The sequence below is a fragment of the Cricetulus griseus genome, chromosome 2 (assembly GCF_003668045.3).
Source record: "Cricetulus griseus strain 17A/GY chromosome 2, alternate assembly CriGri-PICRH-1.0, whole genome shotgun sequence".
NCBI lineage: Eukaryota > Metazoa > Chordata > Mammalia > Rodentia > Cricetidae > Cricetulus > Cricetulus griseus.
Genome location: NC_048595.1, coordinates 439,538,694 through 439,559,491, shown reverse-complemented (window position 1 = coordinate 439,559,491; position 20,798 = coordinate 439,538,694). Strand labels below are relative to the sequence as shown.

Here is a 20,798-nt window from a genome sequence, read left to right as displayed (position 1 = left end):
TCTCTGCCCTCCCATGGCTAGTAAGCTTTCCCACAGAACAAAGAAAGACCGTCTGTGCCAGACTCTCTAAGATTTTCCTGGGCACTTCTCATGTCTGAACAATTATTTTTATTGGATTTTTTTTCTGAGACAGGGTTTCTCTGTGTAGCTCTTGTTGTCCTAGAACACAATCTATAGACCAGGCTGGCCTTGAACTCACAGAGATCCTCCTGCCTCTGCCTCCCAAGTGCTGGGATTAAGGGCGTGCCCTACCACACCCTGCATCTGCACAAATACTCTTCTCAAAACAAAAGCACAGACCATTCTCTGCTGTGAAGCCATGCAGAGCAGGCCTGGCTTTGCTTGCTGACTCTGCTGCCCTTGACCCCTTGCTTGACAGACCAACCAACATTCAGGTAGTGCCACTTACCTAGTAGGACCAACATAGCATGTACCCAGCACTGCAGTCAGGACATAAAGACACCCTCCCTCAACCTCGCTCAGGATTGTGGAGCTGAATTCAGTGAGTGGCTACTGTTCAGCACAAAGAACTGACGCTGACGCAGAGTGAGCTAAATGCAAGGGCAATGCAGACATCAGGAGGGAGAAGTGGGCAGACAGAGGAGCACGGAGACTTTTGGGAGCAGACAGGAGGGACTGGCAGAAAGGAACAGCAGACTGCAATAGGTGTTGAGCTACAGTCAGGAGCATCGGACATCACAAGTGATGAGGTATTAGGAAGCCCCTCAAATCCGGGTGACAATTAGGAAACCCCCATACAGTTTATGAAGCCCTAGAACTGAGCCTCAAGCTCAGCCCGAGGTTCACCCTTGAGGACCACACAAGGGACAGGGATGCAGTCAAACAGCTGAGTACATGAAGATCACCATGTGGGGCTTAAACAGTAGGTGATGGGCTGGGGTGCAGCTCAGTGTTGAGTATGAGATCCTAAGTGACATGCTCAGCACTATAAAGAGAAAAATCAGAGCAAGTAGGTGGTGGTACCTCTGAGTCCTCGCCAAAGTCTTCAGTGACTGTGGAGGAGGAGGTCTGCCGAGGAAGCTTGGTCTCGTATGCCATGACACTCCACCTGCACAGGTCCAAAATTAGCTCAGTCCCACCAGCATGCAGGGATCTGAAGACCCCCCCCAGAACCAACCCCTCATTGCTCCAATGTTCTGGTCTAGTGCCTTGACTTTAGCACTATTCTGACTTCTTTTTCTGGTTTTTGTTTTTTAAACAGGGGCTAGTGTGACCCAGGTTAGCCTTGAACTCACTATATAACTGAGATGCAATAATCCGAACCTTGCCTCCACCTCCTAAGTGCTAGGACTGCAGGTGTACCATACTACTTGCAGTCTGGCTTTATTTTTAAGGTCTATATTGACAATGCATCTGTAATTTAGCTGTTCACCTTTCTCAGAGTAATGTCTCATCTCCACAATCCATAGGTCACCACAGCTCTGTTGGAAAAGACTGGAAATATTTCTCACCTTGACATCAGACACAGTTTCAAGAGCTTCACACTGCTCAGTGTGCCCAGAGGAGATAAGTATCCCACAAGAGCTGACACATGGACTCCCTCACTAAGAGGGGCCCAGATGGGAGGCATATCAGTCAATCTGGCCATCTGAATCCTGAATCCTGAATATCAAAGATCATTCTCACCAGAAAAAAAATTATAGGTGTGGAATCTGGGGGGGTTGGGTGGGGGGTGCTGCCATCTAGCTCAGAAATAGGAACACCCTATTCAGGGAGACCAAGGTATTTATGCTCTAGAGCAATGATTCTCAACCTGTGGGTCACGACCCCTTTGGGGACCAACAACCCTTTCATAGGGGTCACCTAAGACCATCAGAAAACACAGATATTTACATTATGATTTGTGACAATATCAAAATTACAGTTATGGAGTAGCAACAAAATGGGTCACTACAACCTGAGGGTCGCAGCATATTAGGAAGGCTGAGAACCGCTGCTAGAAGGCTGCTCTAGAGGATAACTACCCAAACTCATTCTGGGACAATGAATGTAACGCTCAAGTATGTCATGAGAATCATTTTGCAGATTGTTACAAGACCCTGAACCAAGATGCTGAGACTACAGTCACCTTCTCTTGAAGTCACCAACCTTGAAGCATGCAGGAATGGCCTCAGAAGATGGCCTATGAGGTCTAAGGCATGTTTTCTCTTTGTTTGCTTTTATCCTTTTCAGAATCCATTCAAAAACCATCAGAAAAAGAAATATATACTCAAGTCCAGATTCTACAAGTCATGTCAGAAGGCCATGGTCCTGGTTGTCCCTGGTCTCAGACTAAGAAGCCTGCCCCAGCTGCCATTCCCACAGCCCTGGCTGTCCCACTCACCTGTCCCTTGTCCCAGCTGCCATTCCCACAGCCCTGGCTGTCCCACTCACCTGTCCCTTGTCCCAGCTGCCATCCACACAGTCCTGGCTGTCCCACTCACCTGTCCCTTGTCCCAGCTGCCATTCCCACAGTCCTGGCTGTCCCACTCACCTGTCCCTTGTCCCAGCTGCCATTCACACAGTCCTGGATGTCCCACTCACCTGTCCCTTGTCCCAGCTGCCATTCCCACAGCCCTGGCTGTCCCACTCACCTGTCCCTTGTCCCAGCTGCCATTCCCACAGCCCTGGCTGTCCCACTCACCTGTCCCTTGTCCCAGCTGCCATCCACACAGCCCTGGCTGTCCCACTCACCTGTCCCTTGTCCCAGCTGCCATTCCCACAGCCCTGGCTGTCCCACTCACCTGTCCCTTGTCCCAGCTGCCATTCCCACAGCCCTGGCTGTCCCACTCACCTGTCCCTTGTCCCAGCTGCCATTCCCACAGCCCTGGCTGTCCCACTCACCTGTCCCTTGTCCCAGCTGCCATTCCCACAGCCCTGGCTGTCCCACTCACCTGTCCCTTGTCCCAGCTGCCATTCCCACAGCCCTGGCTGTCCCACTCACCTGTCCCTTGTCCCAGCTGCCATCCACACAGCCCTGGCTGTCCCACTCACCTGTCCAGCATCTTAGTGCTGGCCCTCTCCAGCTTCGCCAAGATCTGAGGGAGCTGGGTGTCATCATCACAGGCAGAGCCCCAGCCGAGAACACGGGCCAGGTCATTCCCTGTCCCCAGGGGCAGCACACCTAGCTGACACTGGTGGAAAACAGTGGAAAAAACATGCCCTTAGACACCAGATCTAAAAACCATTCCCATCCAGGACCCACCTGTCAATGTCATCAATGGCCACAGGAAGTACAGGAGGTCTGTGGCCTGTACCTTCTCAGAAGAGTCCACCAGAGGGGACAGATGGGCTCTGGGGTCAACAGCAGATACCAGGATCACCAGCCCTTCTTCAATTATTCACACGTCTTGACAATCAACTCTTGAGGACCCCTGGTTTCTACAACCCCTTCCTTCCCAAAGATACTTCAGTACCCACAACTGAAGAGTCAGTCTGTAACTCCCAAACATCTCTCCTACATGCACCTACTGTGCAACTCACTAACTGATGCCAAATTCACTTTCCAAACTCTGTCACTAGTATCACTCCACACCACTAAAATCACCCCCACTGACTTCTAGGTCCTATCAAAAGCATGCCAAGTCAGTCTGAACATACCAGGCCTAGACTGTTCCTATTTATCTATGAGGTGGTGGCTTCCCCAAACTGATCCCAGCCCTGCTCTATCCTCCGAGACTGAACAGAAGGCAGAAGTAAGGGAAGAAGGGAGAGCAGAGAAGAAAGGAGCATAAGGGTTCTGGGTAAAGTCTGCTGCCAGCAGAGAGGAAGATCAAAGAATTAGGAATAGCTGTGGGGCTTCTGCTTGGACCCTGGATGCATGGTGATAGACATATGGCCAAGGTGGGAAGTAAGTGACAGGTAGGTTGGAAACCTGTAGCGCTGCAACACCCAAAGACCCCAGAGAGTCACCAAAGTTGACATGGCACCAAACTCCAGCAAGTCACAAAGCTTTCCCCTAAGGAAGAGAGTGAAGGATGAGGATGGGACCCATGAGGTCCAACCACGCAGCATGTACTAGAAGCCAGGAGAAGGAACACCACCACATGCAGGGCTGGGGAAACTAGAGGTGCAAGAGAGAGTTGACAGAGCTCTGAGGAGCACAAAGAAACCACGGGAAGCAAGTATTCACAGAATGTGACTGGGTAGAAGAACCACATTCACAGCCTTCCTAGTAAGTGAGCAACAATAAGCTGTCACAAACTAACTGACCTACTAAAATCTCACCACTGGGAGGCGCTAGTTCTTTTCCTAGAGTTATTGGTGGCTGTCAGTAGGCTCTAGGACCATCTCTACTACAGACAACACACCAAGTACCTACCACTGGTGTGGTAGAGATCACAAAGTCACTGAAAACACGAATTCAAGTCAGGGATTCATTAGACAATATATAAAACAACACAGATTAATATTTTATGATCTTGGCATAGGAGTAAGTACCACAAGGACAAGAAAAATATGAAGGAAGAGAAAAATGACAAACCAAAAAACTAGGAAAAAATGATCTTTAATGACAGGTGAGGTGCTGATACAGCAATGATCATGAAACATCATTTTTTTAAACGTGATTACCTCAATAGAAAATAAGACAAAAACCATGAACAGGGGACTCATTTAAAACATCAATCCAATAAGGCTGTTTGACTTTATCATTACTTAAAAATGTGACTCTGCTTACATAGTTGGGCAAAACAAAAAGAATGAGCCACAAGGCAAAGGAAGGTTCATGTCACCTGGAGAATGTGAACTGGAGCAGTCCTGACAAGTGCACTTTGATACCATAAATATTTAAATAAAGGCTCCTCAAAAGAGAAAATACTAGAACATGTGCAGGATTTTGCCAGGGTTGTCTCAGCTCTTCCAGCCTCTGCACTAGGAGAGGAGCACTAACTCAGGAAGAGTATTCCCTGGAGAACTGCCACTCTGAGTTGCCCATGGAGCAAAGCATGGAAGTGCACACATATTGCTCTTTCAACAGACTAGGAGGTGGATACCAGATAAACTGTGCAATCTGAGTGATGGTTATGACAGTATGCACACTGGTGAATTACCAAGGAAGGGGGCTGGCAATGAACACTGAATGAACACAGTAAGCAATCAGGGTAATCTATTTTTATTTTAGTGTAAAAACTAGGCAATCAGGTTCAATGAACCATAACTCTAATTTCAGAAATTGAAGATTCTTTATTCCTTTCCTCTCAAGCCCAAGGCATCCAGAAGTTACGTACATCACCTCCCAAAAAAGAGCTGAAGCTTAGGTGTCTATAGCCCCCACATTTGTTCTCCATATAAAGCCTGATGCCAAGTTATTTTTATAGCTCCTTGACCTAAATGACTGTCTCTCTTACACACACACACACACACACACACACACACACACACACACACACACACACCTGCACAGCCTCTAGAACCTTCACTGCTACCTCTTGAATACAGACACATTGAAACACAGCACAATACCCAGACTTCATGGCCCCTTTCTGACCTCAGCTCTTGCCTAGAGCTGGCATGTCCCTTAACCCAGGTACCTGTTTGTGAAGGTTGAGACTGTCGATTTCAGAAAGGACCCAGCCAACACTGCCATCCCCGCCACAAACCAGAATCCGGAAGGTGTCGAACTTCTGAAATAACCGTAAGCTGTAAAGAATGAGAAGCCAGGGAAATGAGTGTACTCTACAAGACAAATAATGGGTTTGTCTATCCTGAGCTGAGGGGAGCACCCTCTTCCATGTGGTGAATCTAAATCCAGGCCAACCCCAGGTGTACACAGGGTCTACAAGGCAACATTAGGTGTCTGTCCAGCCCCTCTGCTCAGGGCCCATTTTTGTTTATGTGGATGATGATGGTGTCAGATACTAGTAGCTCTTCCAGCCAGGGCCAAGGAGGAGACAATACACACATTCCTCAGATTATCAAGACAGTTTCAATTGAGGTCAGAGCCTAAGAGGACTTACAGGCACAGTCTTCTACATCCCAACCAAAGACTGGACCCAAGAATCCCCACCCTGGATATTCCTCATCTGTGTGCTAACCACCAGCCTTCATTGGCGCTTGGCCCTGAGCCTTGGCAACACTCACCCAGGCTACAGATGCCCAAAGTATACTATCCCCTCTGCAGCACTTAACATCCAGACCAGACGCACAGCCCTCCTAGCCATGTAATTCAGGCCTTCTCTCCTTAACTTCAGTCTCCCTTTTGGGCTCCTGCTGGTCATATGACCCCTCCCACTCATATGCCACCACAGCCTCTGCTCACTCCTCACACTTTTCCTGCAGACTTCATCACTTCAAGAACCATACAGGTACTAATGACTGACTCTACACACTATACACCCTGAAGCTCCATGCTCACACTTCTACCATGATGCACATCCCTGGTTTCCTACAGTGCCTCCAGGAGGGTATGTCCCTCCTTGGACATGATCCTAGCCCAACTTTTGAAAAGGCACTCTAGCATCCTCCCCTCTCCCAATAAGCTCAGCTAGGCTCAGCCTCTATTGCTGCTCTGAGTTCTCAGGGAGTCTCCAACAAAACCCTTCTCAAACTCAAACAAGAGAAAGGTTTTAGGTGGTTATGTCTAATTAAGAGGCTGTTGTCCTTCCTTTTCAGGAAAGAGTCAAATATCTCAGCAAACAATGGCAGCCCTCTCTGACAAGCATCTGATGCCCTCATCTCCCCCAAGGTCTGACCAGTCCCCACCATTCGTGTAGAAGATGAAGGCTCTCCTCAGGGGCTAGCAGCACATTGAAGATACTAAAACACTGACTTAACATAGGCACTCTTACAGAGATCCCAAAGAATCAGTGCCTCCTTCCATTCAAGTGACACAGAGTTCTACCATGTGACCCTAAGTATCCACATATGTTTCCTTCCCACCTCGGGGGATTGGCTTGCAGGCCCTGTCTCTAGCAGACCTGGTCACAGAGGAAGTGCTCAGAACACAAGCTAAGATAGGCAACAAAACATTGCCTCAGAACTGAACCTAAGTTTTGAGCAGCAAGGCTGCATCTGACCTCCAAGTGGTAAGAGAAACATTTACATATATCCTTTAACTATTCACTTATAAGGACCCTTGCCCTTGGTGAAGCAGTGGTCAGTCAAAGCCAGAATTCAGAAAGGTTACTAATCATATGATGTCAGGTGCTTTCCATAAACAGGAAGTGAGTAAAACCAACTCCCATGCCACCTCAATTGGAAGCTCTTCTGTCACCTCACCCTGCGCCCAGCTGTAAATCATAGAGCTCTGACACGGAAAACTCCAGTTCTACTGTGAAGCTCCCCTGCCACAGCACAGTGAAGCCTAGAACTCAGTTCTACTGTGCAGCTTACCTGCCAGAGTATAGCAGAGCCTGCATGCAGTATTCCTAGGGCAGCACATTCATAGCCACCTGAACCTGTGCGGTGTAGTGCTACCTGCACATATGATACTTTGAATCTCCCTATTGCTAAACTGAGACTAGTTCTTCATCAACCTCACAAAGAATGGATCTGTGCCATTCAGAAAACAAGTATCTGTAGGATTCTAGGAATGCTGCCTTTGAGCAAGCAGTCTGAGGGAGGAGGAGGCCACTTGTGACTGTCTTCCAGCAAGCTATGCACCAAGTAGGCAAGATCAGCAAAAAGAAACTAAAGGCCCAATACCCAGGAATGATGGAAAGCATGAGCCCCACAGCATATCAGCTAAAGACACACAGAGTAGAAGCCCAGAGTCATGTTTCCTACAAACCTGTGGAAAGTGCAAAACCAAAAGGAAAAGACACTGTCTCCCTGTCTGGGCGATGAGAGGCTTCTGACCCTGATGCCCTCAAGTGTCAGTGCACCTACATGAAGCTATTACTGTGTTCTCAAGATGGAAAAGCCCCCTTGGTTTTGATGGAGAAAAACTAGGGTCTAAGCAGGCAGTAAAGACAGCAAGGCAGATCTGTAAGCACCAAGCACAGGGGCTGCTGCATGGGAACATGCTGCATGCAGCAGCTAGAAGAGATGTGTGTCCATGTTCACAGTGGAAGCTGGAAGGGTGCAAACATATACCAATGATTAGGAGCATGTCCTTCATATGTGGAATTTTGAAATGGGCAGTTAAACAACTTTGCTATTTAAATTTTTCTTCATAAAGATTTATGTTTTATATATATATATATATATATATATATACACATAGATATGCATATATATATATATATGGAGAGAGAGAGAGAGAGTGAGAGAGAGAGAGAGAGAGAGAGAGAGAGAGAGAGAGAGAGAGAGAGAGAGAATGTTTTGCTTCCATGTATGTTCATGTGCCATATGTGTGCAGTGTCTACAGAGGCAAGAAGAGAGTGTCAGATCCCCTGGAACTGGACTTGTAAACAGTTGTGAGATGCCATGTGGGTACTGGGAATGGATCTTGAATCCTCTGCAAGAGCAGCTAGTATTCATATGCACTGAGTCATCTCTCCAGCGCTAAAACTGTCTTTCATCTTTGATCCTTTTACATCAAGCATGTCTTAACTTCAAAACATTGTAAGTTCCAAGAAGGCACATCTCACACAATCCCTACCCAAGGTGTGGTCCTCCATTCATGAGGTCAAAAACCTGGGCAGGATTCAGCAGCTGCTTGAATCTTCTGAGAAACTTCACACCTTGGTTGTCTCCGCTTTTGGAGTTGACGAAGACCAGCAGAGGACTTGTGCAAGATGGGGGACAGGTGGCCTTCCAGAACCCTGGAAGTGAGGGTGGAACAGGAAAGAACCCTTACAAGCTGTTGAGGTGGTGTGCACTGAATAAGCAGCAACAATCAGCACAAGAGGCACAGAATTCAGAGTGAGCCAATGAGTCCCTGAGGGACCCAGGTGTGAGGAAGTTGAGGCCACCTCATCTCACCTCACATCTTCCAGGAGTCTAGATTTTACCTCACTGCACAGTCCCCTCCTCTTGCTGCTAGCCTAGCAGAACTCTTTCCTCTGAAACATATACCCCAGAGATCCCCTTCACCAATCCTTGCCAGCATGCTTCTTTATTGTCCAGATGGACATGGGCCAGCATGCTAGGCTCTGCCACAGATGGGGACAGGCACAGCCCTCCAGCTCATGGCAGACCAGGACATTTTACATTTGATCTCCATTTAACAGCCAAACGTCTCTATAAACTCTTCCAGAAAAGTGCTATGGGTCCTATGGCAATTCCCAGGATGCCATCTGTGGCCTCTGCCCATTCCACCTAGCCTCTTGTTGACCATGTCTCAAAACTGCCAAGACGCCCATCTCCAAAGCTGGTAGGGGAGGCAGCATGAAGAAAGGGCATGAATGTGAAGACACACGGAGCACCTACCATCAGAGTCAATACTGTTGAGTGCTGTGGGAGGGATGACAGACACCTTACACAGGCCAAGTGGACACTTTGTCACCAAGGACTCTTTGCATGATGAGTGAACCTAAAATAAAAATCCACATGTCACCAGGAGTCACAGTCTCCTCGGACACACCAGAAACTCCATGGCCTAGCAGCTGGAAATCCCTCCCAAGAAGAGGCAAACACCATCAGTGTAGGCCAACCTGTGCTCTGAGCACCCTGTTTGCTGGCCTTGCACCATCAAAGATGAGAATCAGATACATCCACTGGGAGCCAGACATAAAATAGAACTGCAGTCCCCAGCTTCTATCATAGCTACCCTTAACTTTCAGGTCTCCTGGATAACCTGCCTTCCTGTGAATAAGTTCCTTCCTGGTCAGTCATAGGGTCAAAACCAGGTGCAAGCCCCAGAAACCACAGCTGTCTAATCACTGACCCAGCATTAAATACATTGAGATTTGTGTTCAAGAGGCCAGAGTCATACTAAGGCTCCTCCTCCTTACATGAGAGTGTCGGTCACTATAATTCTTGTCCTACAACAAACTTATCTCAGAAGACCCCCCACTCTCACAAGAAAGGTCCATGAACCTGTTCCAAAAAGACCTCTTCACAACCTGCTGAGACGCTGTATGGGACAGATATGATACTTTTTGTGTAAAAGACAGGACCAAATCAATGGAGACATTACAAAACTGTCAAGAATAAGAATGACCAGGCACACATGGGACAGTCAAGGCTCTGAGCTTTCAGAAAGCTTCCAGGGAAAACTTACAAAGCCCAGAGTGAAGGTGTCTCCACACACCCACAGGCCACAGGCAGGGCAGATGGTGCCCACTTACCATGGCCTTGCACCAGAGGCAGCGCCAGTCCTGTAGGCGCAACACGCTGCCACAAGTCTTGTCACACACGGTGCACTTGGCACTCACAGGCAAGTTTCCTTCCAGCCACTGGTGAGGCATGGCAATCTGTGGACCAAGCAGGAACATGCTAAAAATACCCCAGAGTTCTAAACCAGGGTCAGTTGGGCACCCTGGAGTGAAAGTACTCTTTGGGAAAGATTCCTCCCCACACAGCTTTCCCCTGATGGCCAGTGTGGGCAAGGATAAGAGGAGCCTATGAGGTGCCTCCCACATCACAGTACCTACTGGGAAGAAAACACCCAGACTTAGGGAGATTAGGGCACAGTTGGGAGTACAGTGACCACAAAGGCCCTAGATATAACTGGCAGGGACCCCCTGATCCCAGTTTGACATCTCAAATGAGAAGTGTAGCAGGAAGACATGAGATAGTGGGTGCTGTGCACGTCACAGGCAAAATCCCTCTGGACATACCCCATCCTCATCCTCAATGATATCCTTCCCGATTGAGGCCAATGTGGTCCACTTGCAGTTACTGGTTGCACGCACAGCACACCGTTTGTGAGCCTTAAACTTACACACTGTGGGAAAAGGAACACACAACCCTATAAGCTTCACCCTTGGCAGGAGCCTCCCTGTAGGGCAAACAGCTGCTTTAAAAAGTTGAGGTGGAACGAGGAAAACCTTGAAAGACGTCTCTTGGTGTCTCATAATAGCAGAGTATGGTACAGACAGTGGGAACAGTAGGGTAAGCAGCGGAGGCTTGACAGGCCATGCTGGCCACTGTCACGGTACCTAACTTCTATCCAGCAGACAAGCAGACACAGACAACACTACGAAACTAAAATCTGAAGTTCATCTAACTCCATATAACAGAGTACTCTTCTTTTGGATTTTCCTCATCCATTTAAAATAAATGTAAAACAAGCAATATTCCTGAGTTATACAAAATAAGCAAAAGACAGAACCCTCCCCTGACCCTGCATTCTATTTTCTCTCCTGCATCCAGAATACACAGCCCAGACAGGGCCCACACCTCTGTCTCTTCACTCCTACTGTCCTCCCATCCCCTCTGCCGAAGCTCTGTGATAAATAGCACAGGACTGAGTCCACTGTGGGAAGATCAAGAAGAATGCAGTGGTGGGAACCACTTCTCCCTTGACCACCCTTAGACACAGCAACACTCATTTATTATGACTCTTTGGATTTCAAACAGTTTATCAGGTAAAACCTTAGAGGTTGCCTTTCACCACAAAGTAACAAGTTCAGCTTTCTTACCTTCACAGGATAGCCCATGGGATGTAACTCCAGACAAAACTTCACGACATACATTGCAATAGGTTGGCCGTGCATGGGAACAGGCGTACCAGTTGTGCATCCCTGAGAAATGGTCCATACTGTATTGAGTAGGCTGGAAGAATGATATATAAAGAAGACAAAGATAAGATTTCCCTTTGGAAATCTTTATGGCAGCAATGTAAAGAGGATTTCATGAAGTACCCCAGAGAGGAAGTCAAAGAACAGAACCACAGTCTTGACAGGTCCACAGAAAGAAAGAGCCATGGGCCTCAATTTTATAAGATACATGCTGGGGTCCACTAAGAAGATACTGGGGGAGGGAAGTACATTAGAGTGAGGGCAAGAGAGGTAACAACAGGCACCCATAGGAAATATGCTTCTCTTTTAACCTCGAAATGCTCCCTGTTCTGGACAGTCTTGAGTGCTGCAATCCAATCTTCCATTTCTTTCCTGTTGTCGGCACACAAGATGAGCTTCCTACAGGGAGTGATGACCTGGAAAAAGAACACGTTCCATGTACCTATGAAGACAGCCAGGGCTGGCAGCTACAGAAGCTGTGTATGTGTACGTGTGTGGTCACAGGAAAAATACTTCTCCCAGATATTCACATTGAACAGAACATAAAAGCAGTTATCATGTGTCACTGTAATTCATGATTAATGAATCAAACTCAGCCAGGCAGTGGTGGTACATGCCTTTAATCCAAGCACTTGGGAGGCATTGGCAGGTAGATCTCTGAGTTTGATGCCAGCCTGACCTACAGAGAAAGTTCCAGGACAGCCAGCCAGGGCTACACAGAGAAACCCTGTCTCAAAAAAAAAAAAAAAAAAAAAAAAAAAAAAAAAAAAAAAAAATCAATCTCACTCTCAAGCCAAAGGCCAATGGCATTTCATTAGCTATCCACCAGCTACCAACCTGAGTGAGCACTTAGAACTCACTGCTCAGACATAAGAAATAAGCCCTGGTAAACTGAAAAAGAGAAGCAAACACAGAAACATAGAACTGCTGTCCCCGAGAGAGCCTTCTCTTAATGGGCAGTACTTAAATGACATAGGAAGTCTGATCCAGTTACACTAAAACTAACATGAGCATGTGTCCCACATCATACAGCAGAGTGACAACCAGCTTCTACAGTTAGGGACTAAGCAAGTTAGCTGGAGTGATACACAACTGGTGCTAGCCAACAAATGGAAAGGAATGCAGGGGGTTTATAAACTAGTGAGAAGCCACCTTCTGAAGAAGAAAGACTAAAACTCAGATCTCACACAACATGGAATGCTAATAAGGGGATGTGGTGTTGCTGTGTCAGTGTCAGCACAGAAGGGAAAAAGCAGCCTCTCCCCTATCAGTTTGGCAAAGTTCAAGAAGATGACAACTAGACTTGTCAAAGGTATGATAAAAAAGAGTTCTCAAGTACTAAGGAGGCAAACAGGTACAACCAATTGGAAAAAAAAAAGTGACAAGGTTTATCAAAATTGCCATGACCTCTCAATTTTATTGTATAATGATAGAGGACCAACAAGCTCAGTAGGTACAGGCTCTCACTACGAAGTCCATGACCTGAGTTCAAGTCCCAGGACCTGCACAATGGAAGAAATAGAACCAACTCCTTCAAATTGTGTATTCACACGTGTATAATATGTGTGAAAACACATAAATACATGTAATATATTAATGCATATTTTTAAGTAGTTCCCAAATCAAATCTATATGAAACAAAGTTTTTATGTCTTTTCCCTCTATTTCGATTCCCCTAAGTAGAAAAGAGAAGAAAAGCTTCCTTCCATTTATGAGCTGCATACAAACAAAAAAGTATTTGTATTCCCTCCCTAAACAGTAACATACTACAGACACCGCTTGCCATCCTTGCTTTCTCTCATAACTGCATATCCTAGCCTCCATGCCCGACAGCACATAGCTCCTGATTCTTCCTTGGACGAGCACACCAGTCCACGATGCAGACCCACCAGCTGCTCAGCCAGTCCTGTTTACCTCTGGGAACTCAGCACTGTTTATAATCCTTTGCCATTTCATGAAGTGACATGGTAAATGAACTTTTACTATTTTTACAGTGTATCTCTGGGCCAAATTCCTAGAAGTGGAATTTCCCTGAGAGAGTAAATGCATATGTAACTTTGCTAGATGTTGCCAAATTCCCTTCTGCAAATGCTGGACCATTTTTTCATTCCCACCAACAGGTGTAGGAAATAACTATTTCCAGCCTAGTCTACACACCAAGATCCAGGCCAGCCAGAGCTACATAGTGAGGCCCTGTCTCAACGACAGCAACAGCAACAATAGAAAAGAAAAGAAAGAAGGAAGGAAGGAAGGAAGGAAGGAAGGAAGGAAGGAAGGAAGGAAGGAAGGAAGGAAGGAAGGAAGGAAGGAAGGAAAATAGGCAGGCAGGCAGGCAGGCTGCATGCACAAGAGACAGCAGGAGACAGACATCCAGCAATGAACATGGAGGCCATTGGGGTTGTAACAATTCAGGGTTAGGACAGATTTTTAACACTCTAGAAATACTTGCTTGGTATTCTTCCCAAACTGAAATCACAGAGTTAAAAGTTTATTTTATTTGCATCTGTTTATTATTTTGTGTGGAGGGCTTCATGTCACAACATACATGTAGAGGTCAAAGTAAAACCTGCACAAGTCAGTTCCTTACCCAGAGTCATCTCAACAGCCCTGAACTGCTGCTTTTAACCTACCAGATTCACAGAGCTCATAGTGTGACAGCAGGTTACACTGGTTCTCAATAGCAGAGTATAAGTTAACCTTTATAGAAAATATATGGTAAAATCTAGCAAACTTTAAAATAAGAGACTTTTAACTCAGCAGAAGCACTTCTACAAATTTACCTTACCCTTTGCCCGCCTAAGAAACCACATGCTTCATAGAAAGTTATTCAGAACATCACTCATAAAGACAGGAGACGGGAAACCACTGCTGACAGATACGAAGATGGCAGGAGACTGGCTACGGTAATTGTGCGTTCACACATTGCACACCCACACTGCCACTGAGAAGACAGAACCTCTGCAGTACAGCTCCCAAGACATACAGACAACAAAAGCAAGCACAGCAACTGTGTGGTGCAGAGGGGGAAGCAGTCAGTTAAGGGAAGCTGAGAAGCTAGGAAATACTTCACATCTGCTTTTTACAATTTCTGCACCATTTACTACCAATCTGAAGGACCCAGTTAAGAAACAGCCTTAAGTTTACAATATACACTATGGCTCCAGAAAAACAACTATGGAAGAGAATTCTATTTGACTTAGGCATGGTGGCACAGCCTTTAATTCCAGCATTCTTTAATGCCTGCAAAAGCAGGGAGTTCCAGGCCAGCCTAGTCTACATAATGAGACCCTGTCTTTAAAAAAAAATATATCTGTTTGATGAAAAGAACTTTTGCTTCTATCTCTTCAGACAAGTGCATGATTTCCCACGAGATGAGGAGAAACTTGCAGCAGCTGCAGCCCTGCCAACAGGAACACAGCAGAATCGTCATCCCAGGACACAAAGGGCAATCTGGTATCACTCCTCTCATCAGGTCCCACCTAGGCACTGCTCCATAAGACCTCAAGGTAGTCAGAAGACCTGCCATGGTGCTGGGAAGCATTGGTTAAGGAGATGACTGGACCACAGGCAGTGATCTCTGGGAAACTCTGGTGAAAAGGTATGAGCTACAAGGGCTGAGGATGTGGCTCAGAGGTAGAGTGCTTGTCTATCAGGCACAAGGCCTTGTGAACAAAACAAAGGAGATACACCAGAGACACAGATGAAGTTTCTAAAAGACAGAACGAAAAGTAGGCTCTGGTTCATACTCACTGTGGCTAATGGACAGTGGAGGTGTCAGATGACAACAATGGCTAACAGAGATGAAAACTAGCAACCTCAGGTGATCCACGGGATGTTTTACTTACAGTATCTGCCCAGTGAGCCTCCTTCACGCCATAAAGAAGTCCTCACTTTGATGAGAGGAGACCCAATGCAGTCAGATGCTCCAAGTCCTACAGCAAATGAAGCAGCTGAGGGGCAGGCACCAAGCAGGCCAGATTAACGGTGGTCTTCTACCCACAGCTGCCTCTTGTTTGGCAGAAGGGATAACTGTAAAGCACCTAGTCCCAGAATAGCAGGCAGTGGACAAGAAGAGAACAAGAACTAATGGGTCCACACAGAACAGCAGGATACCTCATCTCATTCCCTTCTTGCAAGGTGAGTAGCCCGAGGATCAATGCATACCTCATTAAGTCATCAACTGGCTGCCCCTCCCACCCTGACCACATTTTTCCAAGAGTTCAAAACAGAAGGTAGAGAAGAAAGACCTGGAGGGTAATACACCATCAGGCTGAACCACCCACCAATCCCATTTCAGGAAACAGCCCTCCCACCATAAAGGTGAGGCCCTGCACCCAGAATGTTCAAAGGCCAAGACACATAAAGCAGGGCAAAGCACAGAATGAGCAGGGCAGGTACTGAGCCATTTGTTCTACAGATTTCATGAAGGCAGATCCAGCTTTCCTTACTCCCCTAACAAAAAACAAATGAATACATCGGTGATTGACAACAAAGGCTGATGATGAACCTTGGGAAGCAGGATGACTACAGAAGCCCCCCCTCTGTTCTCAACATCTGGATGTCCTCGAATGAGAGCTGAAGACATGACCTACCACTACCACTCATGTAGGAGAAAGCCCCACCACCTCCAAAGTCTCTCTCCAGCCAAGGCCCAGAGAAGAGGTAGCCTGACAAAACAAACCCACAGCAGCAGAGTGACCAAAAGGCTCCCTACTCCTGCCATACCCAGGACATACCTGTTTCTCAGCTAACCAGACAATATCCAGAGAAGGACAAGGAAGATGAAAAGCTACCTTCCTTGCACTCAGAAATAACAACCACTCTATGGCAACAAAGAAAGTGGCAGTAGCAAATTAGTACATAGACAACCATTCAACTCATCAGTCAAGGGAGAAGCATATAGAGGTAGGATGAAAGAGCATTGTACACCATGAAGAATGCTAAGATAAAAACAAACAAGGCAGGGGAGAGGGGATGTTGGGAGATGGCTTAGTCAGTAAAGTTGCTCAAGCATTAGGACCCTGAGTCCTAGCCAGAATCTACATAAAAAATCTGGGCATAGTGGCATACTTGCAATCCCAGAGCTTCGAAGACAGAAAGCCTAACTCCAGGTTCAAGAGAGAAAACACCCAATCTCAAAAAACAAGGAATGACACCTGACACCCAAGGATGACCTCTGACCTCTACACACACACACACACACACACACACACACACACACACACACACACACACACACACACAGCAACACCTCCAAAAGCTGGACATGAGGTGGAGAAACTGGATCACACTGTCAGTTAGAATATATGGTAGCATGACTACTCTGAAGATAGTGGATTCTTTAAAAATTAAACATGTAGGCTGGTGATATGACTCAACAGGTAAAGGCTCTTGCCACCGATCCTGATAACCCCAAGTTCAATCCAAGGACCCACATGGTAGAGATAACTGAGTCCTCCAAGTTGTCCTCTAACCTCCATAACTATGCCATGACACATGCCACCCACCTTCCAAATAAATAAGTGTTAACAAAATCATAAAAAAAACTAAACATGCAACATCCATAAGACCAGCAATCACTCTTCAGCATTCATTATTGAAAAACAGACAACCCATCCAACAGCCATGATGGTAATAGCTCATAATCACTGAGTGCAACTCTGAAGCTCTCCTTCCATAAACTATAAGCACTATGTCACACCCATACCATGGAAAACACTCACCAATCAAAAGGAACAGTGACTGATACACACAACTTAAGTCAAGCTCTAGGGAACTATGATGGGTAGAAAAAGCCAATCCAAAAGGATATGTGATAGGTAGGGTTTTTAGCTGGGGGGATGGTAGGAGAAGAAGGGAGGGAGAAGGGAACTGGGATTGTCATGTAATTCAATCTTGTTTGTAATTCAAAAAAAAAAAAAGAAAAGAAAAGAAAAGAAAAAGCCAATCCTAAGGGTTATATTGTATATGGCTCTATTTGTACAACATTCCCCAGATAAAGAGGTTATAGGCATGGCAAACAGACTAGTGACTACAGGAGTTGCAGAAGGAAGTCTTGAGCAGAAACAAAGGGGAGCAGGAAGGAACCCCAGAGAGACAGCAATCCTCTGGGTCTAGATGGCTTCAATGCTGACATCCCTGCAGGACACATTCTACAGCTATACAAGAGCTCTCCACCAAGGCAAGCTAGTAAAGGGTACAAAGGCACTCAAAATGAAAAGGTTACTTACAAGAAGCCATGATCAACAGCAATTAAGTCTGACTTGGGAACACTGAGAAGTGACCTTACAATTTCTTGAGAGGTCTGACTCAGCAAAAGTTACAAATGCACCCTTATCTTGCTAAGACTCGCAGCTTGCCAAGGAGACAGTCCCAGACACACCTTCAGCAAATACTCAAGGAAAGGTGGCCCCAGTGCTCTCTGTACCAGGGCTAGGCACCAAGGTGAACACTCAGTAAGCCTCTTAGCATAGTAGTACTGTGAACCACGCCCTCTGGCTCAGATGCTCACTCTACTGTTGGCTGTAACAAATGGCCAGGCACTTAGTCTGAACCAGCAAAATAATACCAAGAAAGGTCTAGGAATAAGTGTACTGAGGAATTCATGAAGGAAGGTGGTTGGCAGATTCCTCCCTAGAGAGCAGTTTACCCAGCTCCCACTTCAATGGGAATGCTGGGAGCAACAAGAGACAGCAAACCAATGAACAGGTGCCTTGGGAGTTCTGTGTGCACACCAAAGGAGCTTGGAGGTCTTCTTGTCAACTGCCCTCAGAGCCCAGTGACTGCCTCCAGCCACCCAGCACCCCAAGTTAGAAACCACCTCTAGATCCCACCTCTTCTCTCACACTAATCCCTCATTTGGGGCACTAAATCCTTTCCTCCTCAGAAATAAATCTAGGCAGTATTTTTTTTTTTAAATGAACAGGTAAGACCCCTGTTTATAGAAACACTAGAATACAAAAGTGGGTCTGTCAGAACACAATGTAGCTGGTGATGATGTGATAAAGAAACCAGAAAAGTACTCGATACACACACACACACACACACACACACACACACACACACACACACACACACACACACGAAGAGGTACCCAGGTGACTCAAGAGCAAAGACAAAATGGGTGATGAGATCTAACAGGTGAACTAAACAAGGCAAGACAGAGAGGGCAGGCCATGTAGGCCCCATAGACACAGTAACTTCTACTTCAGGTGAAATGGAAAGTACAACAGCTTCTTCACAGAGGCTGGCATCCGACTCATGTCTCCACCATCACTCAGGTTACTCCACTGAAAATTGACAGGCAGCAGTCAAGAAGCTTTTGGGAGACAACTTAGCAACCCAGCACCAGGGCAGAGAGAAGAGGGCTGGACCCTAAACCTAAAGTGCTCTGAAGGTCACAGGACCTGCTGACAAGCCAGATGGGTAAGAGGAAGAGTCAACAGCCCACGTTGGACAGTGGGTAAGGCCAGCTGCCATGCTGAGACCACAGCACCAGGGGTAAAGGAGGCTGAGTTGAGAGGTAGGGATCGGTAGTTCTGCTTCAGACATGGTGATTTAAAGTGTCTATATTAAAGTGTGGCAATGTCTTGTCACATCCATAAAGTTGTCATCTTGCCACCAGTGCGGTACATTATGATTGAGGCTACTCATCAGCACCTCTGATGGTGCTCAAGTACAGACACGCCATTTCCATCAATGGCAGAGCCGGGTAAGCTGTTGAAGAACTCCTGCTCCCTGTGATTTTTACTTGTTGTATAATGTTTTGATCACATCCTGACAATAAAGTTTACTTTGAATCAGAGGGTGGAGCTAGTCCCTAGTTGACCAAAATTAACCATAGAGGTTCGGAGGACTGAGGACAGACAGACAGGAAGTTAGTAAGGCAGAGCTTAGAAAGAATCTTAGTCCTTTTTTGGATGGAGGAACAGAAGAGATAGGAGGTCACTAGACACTTCTCCACTGCTTCTCTGGATTTTTACTGATAAAAATTCAGAGAGAGAGAGAGAGAGAGAGAGAGAGAGAGAGAGAGAGAGAGAGAGAGAGAGAGAGAGTGTGTTTTTGGTTTTTGGAGACAGGGTTTCTCTGAGTAGCTTTGGAGCCTATCCTGGCACTCGCTCCGGAGACCAGGCTGGCCTCAAACTCACAGAGATCCGCCTGCCTCTGCCTCCCGAGTGCTGTGATTAAAGGCATGTGCCACCAACGCCCAGCTAAAATTCAGATTTTTTTATTGATAAAGAATAATTAGATAAACATATCATTTACTGTTCCTTTCCTGGCCAGATAAACAAATACTTACCACCATGTTACAAGTGCCTACAGTATTCACAATAGCTACCTACATGTTCTACAGGTTAGCAGCCTAGAAACAACAAGCCATGCCATCTAAGTACACACCATGGTATTTGTGCATATCTTGAAGAAGATCCTGCTGTTAGGTAGCATATATATGCACCACAGTTTGAGGGAGCAAACTGACAGTGTCTGATCTAGCTGGTAATTCTAGAAACACATGCCAGAGACTTTGCTTATATGCCAGGAACACAAAGGTAATCATGTCCTTGGCACCATAACTCACAGTAGTAAAATCTAGAGAAACCAACTGTCAGTGGGTTGGAACGTTCCATATGTCCTGAAGCATTATGGAAGCTATGAAAACCAGCTTTGTGGTCTTTACTCTGGGCTAGAGAACATATTATTAGAATTCCCATTTAACTCTAGGAATCAGGAAGAGGGCACAGCTGAGCTACTTAATGAAAGGTCCACATCAATAAATCTAGGAAACACAGGACTATACAAATAGCATAGCACTAATTTAATTTTTAAAGCAGCAAGGCAGTACTACTTAATGTTCTACCTACATATGCACATACAGACAACAAAACAGCAAGCAGAGCATGATAAACACCAAACTCAGACCACTGGCTGGGAAGGGAAAGACTATCCAAGAGCTTCCTTCAATGAACACCCCACATGTCCTTGGCTAGAAAGCATAGTGACTTTCTGAAGGCCTTAAATCTTTCAGAATAAAACAGAGATGCAGAACAGAGATACCAATACAACCATGGTTTATATTCAAAGCTCAGAAATGAGGCTAGCTGGTGGGCTGAAGAGATGGCTCAGCAGTTAAGAGCACTGGCTGCTTTTCCAGAGGACCCAGGTTCAATTCCCAGAACCAACATGGCAGTTCACAACTGTCAGATACGGCTCTAGGGGATCTGACACTGTCAC

General features: G+C 46.2%; 1 protein-coding gene across 4 annotated transcripts in view; it reads right to left on the bottom strand.

Moving 5' to 3' along the window:
- The window catches only part of Dgkd (diacylglycerol kinase delta), a 91,683-nt gene that overhangs the window by 17,492 nt on the left and 53,393 nt on the right, over positions 1-20,798 (bottom strand). For 3 of the 4 annotated variants that reach the window (XM_035441106.1, XM_027397484.2, XM_035441105.1), the window contains exons 4-12: positions 11,879-11,983; positions 11,469-11,601; positions 10,665-10,771; positions 10,173-10,298; positions 9,313-9,415; positions 8,543-8,705; positions 5,532-5,640; positions 2,995-3,134; positions 985-1,069 (exon numbers count right to left, since the gene is read on the bottom strand). In XM_035441106.1, the coding sequence (XP_035296997.1) occupies positions 985-1,069; positions 2,995-3,134; positions 5,532-5,640; positions 8,543-8,705; positions 9,313-9,415; positions 10,173-10,298; positions 10,665-10,771; positions 11,469-11,601; positions 11,879-11,983 (1,071 nt within the window). Of the gene's footprint in view, positions 1-984; positions 1,070-2,994; positions 3,135-5,531; positions 5,641-8,542; positions 8,706-9,312; positions 9,416-10,172; positions 10,299-10,664; positions 10,772-11,468; positions 11,602-11,878; positions 11,984-15,412; positions 15,564-20,798 lie in introns of those variants that run through there. The other variant, XM_027397485.2, reaches the window with a different exon arrangement.